This window comes from Solanum lycopersicum, chromosome 12 (genome assembly GCF_036512215.1).
Source record: "Solanum lycopersicum chromosome 12, SLM_r2.1".
In the NCBI taxonomy this organism is placed as follows: domain Eukaryota; kingdom Viridiplantae; phylum Streptophyta; class Magnoliopsida; order Solanales; family Solanaceae; genus Solanum; species Solanum lycopersicum.
Genome location: NC_090811.1, coordinates 9,164,304 through 9,170,007, shown reverse-complemented (window position 1 = coordinate 9,170,007; position 5,704 = coordinate 9,164,304). Strand labels below are relative to the sequence as shown.

The 5,704-nt window shown below is 40.4% G+C and overlaps 1 protein-coding gene across 1 annotated transcript; it reads right to left on the bottom strand.

Moving 5' to 3' along the window:
• Positions 1 to 2,286: 2,286 nt before the first annotated feature.
• Positions 2,287 to 3,052, bottom strand: LOC138340197 (uncharacterized). The gene is made up of 2 exons (XM_069291890.1): positions 2,865 to 3,052; positions 2,287 to 2,698 (listed from the first exon to the last, which is right to left on the bottom strand). Exons 1-2 carry the CDS (start codon positions 3,050 to 3,052, stop codon positions 2,287 to 2,289), a joined length of 600 nt encoding a protein of 199 aa, XP_069147991.1.
• Positions 3,053 to 5,704: the final 2,652 nt, after the last annotated feature.

Here is a 5,704-nt window from a genome sequence, read left to right as displayed (position 1 = left end):
GGGTGAGAGCATGAGTCGGTGATCCTAGAGTGGAATCTGAACTGTCAGCCTCATCAGACGAGGAAGATTGTGCAGATGTGGCGGGGGCAGGGACTTCGGCAAAACCGGAGGTTTCCTCAGACCACGAAACTCCTAAGGAGCCAGACGCTCCTTTTTCATGTGTAGCTGACCTAGAAGGTGTGCCAGTCAGTGTGCTCTCCTCATCAGACTGGGATACAGTGACTACGCCAGATGCCCCCATTTTAGGCGTAGCTCTGGTAGCGCATGCAACTCGTGATGGAGTGGCAGTGCCTGATGGCACTTACTCGGGATCATGCTTATCTCAGATCCTATGACCTGGCGGGCAAAGAGGGAAACAGACTTTGAATGCCCACGTGTGTAAACACGATCATGTTTTAGTTCCATTAGATATAGTACCTGTAAAGAATCTATATTAGTATGAGAAGGAGCAATCATGAGGAGCAAAAATGACACAAAATAAATTAAGATCTAAGCTCTAATGAATTTTCTGCAGTAATAGTGAAACACAATGGACCAGGTGTCGACTCGTCGTGAGTACGAAAGACCATCATGGGGTCCATCATGTCTTATTTCAACTATTTTGATGTGGAGACCCATGAAGGGTCTCTAATAAGTTTGACGGCTAAGCAGGATGGATCATCGTGATAATGACGGTCCGTCGTTGATGTCCGTCGTGGGGTACTTAGAAAAAAGTATGGAGACTTTTAGAAGAGGGGTCTCTGACCGTCATGACGGTTGTGCAGGACGGACCATCGAGGGTATGATGGTCCGTCGTAGTTGTCCGTCAGAGGAAACTTAGAAAAAGTATGGAGACCCTTAGGAGATAGGTCTCTAACCGTAATGATGGTGGTGTGGGACGTATTGTCGAGTGTATGACGGTTCGTTGTAGATGTGCGTCAGAGGACACTTAGAAAAAGTATGGAGCCCCTAAGGAGTTTGGTATTTGAACGTCGTGACAGTTGTGCAGGATGGACCATCGAGGGTATGAACGTCCGTCGTAGATGTCGGTAAGAGGACACTTAGAAAAATTCGTAGACCCTTAGGAATAGGGTCTCTAACAACTAGAACGATTGTGCAGGACGGACCATCGTGCGAAAAACGGTCCGTCTCATGTGTCCGTTGGTGGACACTTGGAGAAAATTGGACAGCGAGATGTTGGGGGTGTTGGAAAGGACCATATGACGGTGCGTCATCGGGTTCTCATTCTGTCATTTAGTGACCAGAAAGAGGATGTAACATTCATCCTCTGTGACTCACATGGAATACTTAGTGATAACCTATATGTTTCTAATCCAAATACCTAGTAAACTAGCAATTCTAAAGCACCTATTTCTAGATTTTTAATAAGTCAATTTGAGGTTTCTCAACCTAGGTCAGCCAAAATTTAATCAAAGAATAAAGACCCATCAATAAAAAATAGGCTAATATTAATTGATAAACAAAAATGCAATGTAAATGCGTAGAAATCAGAGACACGTACCTAAGAACAGGAGAAAGACAAGCAAGTGAGGCACTTGGTTAGCAAGAACAGAACCACAACAGGAGACTCTGACTATTAGAGGGTAGATTTTAGGAATTTGGGGAAGTGATTAGTTGATAGAGAAGAGAGGTAGGATGTTAGAAATTTGAAAGGGAGGGAAATGGAATAAAGAGGGAAGGAAATGGGTGAAATGAAGGGGTGGGGTTTTAAAGGTTGCATGTGAAATGGTCCTTCATTTGTTCCATTGGGTGTGCCCTACTTTTGAAAATAAATGAGAGACGTACCTTGCATGAAGGAATCATCCGACGGTCCGTCGCATGCGTGACGGTTTGTCTATGTGTCCGTCAGTGACTGTTGCAGAGTGATTTTCTAAAGAATTTCCTAGTGATGTGCCTGCAACTTTAAAAAGCAATTAGTAGAAAATGCTACCATTACTAGAAAGAAAAACTATAAGTATCGGGTTGCCTCCTAACCAGCGCCTGATTTAACATCGCAGAACGAATGAGGACACTTGATTACTCAGACTTCATCAAGATGGTATGCCTTGATCACTTCATTCCCTGAGTCAGCATGCCAGAAATAGATTTTTATGCGTTGTCCATTCACCTTGAACCCCACACCCTCCTTAGTTTCCAACTCAACTACTCCATGAGGGAATAGTTAGGTAACCAAGTAAGGGCCAGTCCATTTGGACTTGAGCTTGGCCGGAAACAAGCGCAACCTAAAATTAAATAAAAGTACTAAATCCCCATCCATAAACTCTCATTTTGAATTTTTAGGTCATGCTACTTCTTCCTCTTTTCTTTGTAGAGAGATGAGCTTTCATAAGCTTTTAGGCAAAATTCATCGAGTTTATTCAACCCACTTAACCATTGTTTTGCAGCTTCGTTCCAATCAATTTTCAACTTCATCATAGCCCACATGCCTTTATGCTCTAATTCAACTAGAAGATGACAAGCTTTCCCATATACAAGTTGGTATGGGGACATACCTATGGGAGTCTTAGACGCTGTTTGGTAGGCCCAAAGAGCATCATCAATCCTCCTTGACCAATCCGTTCTACTAGCGTTCACTGTTTTTGACAATATCTGTTTGATCTCCCTATTTGACACTTCAACTTGCCCACTGGCTTGAGGATTGTAAGGGGTAGAAACATTATGGCGCACCCAAAATTTCTCCAATAATCCCTTGAACAATCTGTTGCAAAAGTGGGAGCCCCCATCACTAATAATTGCCCTTGGGGTGCCAAAACGAGAGAATATAGTCTTTTTTTAAGAACGCAGTGACACTCTTACATTCATTGTTTGCAATGGTGATAGCTTCCACCCATTTAGATACATAATCAACCGCTACTAAAATATACTTTATTCCATGAGAACTTATAAAAGGACCCATAAAGTCAATACCCCAATCATAAAATAACTCAATCACAAGAATGGGGTTTAGAGGGATCTCTTGCTTTCTTGAAATGGTGCCAATTGTTCGGCATCTAGCACATGCTTTAGTAAACTCATGAGATCTTGATGAAGACTTGGCCAATAGTAACCACATTGTAATATCTTATGAGAGGTTTGGATACCACTATGATGTCCACCAACGGGTGAGGAATGACATGCCTCTAAAACACTCCACATCTCACATTCTGTCACACAACGCCGAATAAGCCCTTCGTCACAACTCCTATATAAGTACGGTTCATCCCAACAGACTTTCTTCACATTGTACATGAACTTTTTTTTGATGAAAGGACAAGTCTGATGGAATAATATCACTAGCCAAGTTGTTCGCGAAATCTGCGAACCGTGCAATCAAGTCTTGTGAGGCAGCCAATACATTCTCATCGGAGAAAGTATCATCAATATCAGTCTTATCCCCTTATTCTCTCATAGCTTAATCTTCTAGACGGGAAAAGTGATCGGCAACTTGATTTTCGGTCCCTTTTCCATCCCTCACTTCAAATTCAAATTCTTGTAGCAGTAAAACCCAACGAATCAACCTAGGTTTATCACCCTTCTTTACAATCAAATATCTCAATGCTGAATGGTCAGTATGAAGTATAACTCTAGTACCTATGAAATAGGAGAAAAATTTTTCAAAAGCAAAGAATACTGCAAGGAGTTCTTGGGCAGTAACTGTGTAGTTCTTCTGAGCTTCATTTATATTTTTACTAGCATAGTAAATGGGGTGAAAGATTTTATTCTTTCTTTGTCCCAATACTACACCAAGAGCAACCCCACTAGAATCGCACATCACCTCAAATTGACTGTTTCAATTCAGAGAAATAATTATAGGTGCAGACACCAATTTTATTCTTTTTGCTCGCAATTCTTTAAGACGGGATTCATCAAAATAAAATTTACAATCTTTCTCCAGCAGTTTGCACAATGGATGTACAATTTTTGTACAATCTTTGATGAATCTCCGGTAAAAACCTACATGCCCAAGAAATCTTCTCAGACCATTTACAAAGATAGGTGGGGGAAGTCTCTCTATTACCTCGACTTTTGATCGATCAACATATATGCCCTTTTCTGAAAGTCAATGACCTAAAACAATATCTTCTTTCACCATGAAGTGGCATTTTACCAATTTGGTAATAAATTACAGTCTTCACATCTCTTAAGGACCTCAGATAAATTGTTCAAACACCGCTCGAATGATTCAACAACCACAGAAAAATCATCCATAAAAACTTCTATAGTATCTTCCACCATGTCGGATAATATCGACATCAAATATCTCTGAAATGTTTCGGGTTTATTGCACAACCCAAAAAACATTCTCTTGAACCCAAAGGTCCCATATGGACAAGTAAAGTTTGTTTTCTCTTGATCTTCTTGTGCAATAGAAATCTGATTATACCCCGAATATCCATCAAGAAAACAATACCACCCTTTCACGGCAAGTTTATCTAACATCTGTTCCATGAAGGGCATAGGAAAATGGTCTTTTGGTGCATGCATATAATTTACGGTAATCCATACACACCCTCTATCCAGTAACTGGTCTCATTAGAACAAGTTCATTTTTCTCATTAGCGACCACAATCATTCCCCCTTTCTTAGGTACACACTGAACAGGGCATAACCAACTACTATCGTTGATCAGATAGATTACGCCGGTATCCAACCACTTAATGATTTCCTTCTTCACGACCTCTTGCATAGGTGGATTTAAGCGTCACTGGTGCTCATTACTTGGCTTACGATCAGGAATTAATTGGATTTTATGAGAACAAATTCCAGGAGGGATCCCAATAATGTCTGCAATAGTCAACCCAATGCTCTTTTGAAGCTTTTTAGCAGTGTCACAAAACTCTCAACTTGTTGTTCATTCAGTTGTGATGCATTGATTATCGGCAAAGTGTTACCATTTCCTAAGAATTCATACCTTAGATGAGGTGAGAGAGCTTTTAGTTCTAACTTTGGAGCCTCCTCTATAGTTGGTTTCGCGGGTGGAGACTCGCAATTCTTCATGTCTAAGTCACATTTCTTCGGTTTAAACCGAACATCACCTCGATCAAGAGCCGCGACTAATGAATCATACTCTTAAATGCAATCATTATTAAAATTCATTATCACTACCGTTAATGCTTCTACACCTAGACATTCTTCTATTTATGTCTCATATGACTCACCAACTTTGTAGGATATAGGAGATACCGATTGGATCTCACCACTCTGCCTCATAGACCTACAAATGTTGAAGGTCACTTTCTCATTGTTCAACCCTTTTCTATATCAACTAAGGCTCTTCCTGTATCAAGGATGGAGTCCCAAAAATAATGGGCTCTTCAAAATCGACTTCACAATGAAGAATAAAAAAATTTAGCAGAAATATGAATCACTCCACTTTTACTAGCACATCGTGGAGTTTCCCTATAGGCTTTTTTACTGTTCAATCGTCCATCAGTAGCCACATTGCAGTGGTTTTTGGATCACCCAAACCCAACTTCTTGTAAATTGAGAGGGGCATTAAGGTTTATGCTAGCCCCCAGATCACATAATACTTTTGCAAAATGTAATAACCCGATTGTACAAGGAATAGTGAACGCACCCACATGTTCATTCTTTTGTACCAGAGATCTTATAGCAATAGCACTATAATGTGGCATTCTATCATCATCCTCAAAAGTTACCAATCTTTTCTTTGTAAAACAGATCTTTCATAAAGTTGGCATAACCGGTCATTTCTTCTAAAGCT

Excerpts from the sequence above, each read along its gene's own strand:
- LOC138340197 (XM_069291890.1), bottom strand. The coding sequence starts at position 3,052 with ATGTGGTTACTATTGGCCAAGTCTTCATCAAGATCTCATGAGTTTACT. Across the intron at positions 2,699-2,864 it reads ATAAGTTCTCATGGAATAAA|ATTGTTCAAGGGATTATTGG; the intron begins GTATATTTTAGT and ends CTTTTGCAACAG.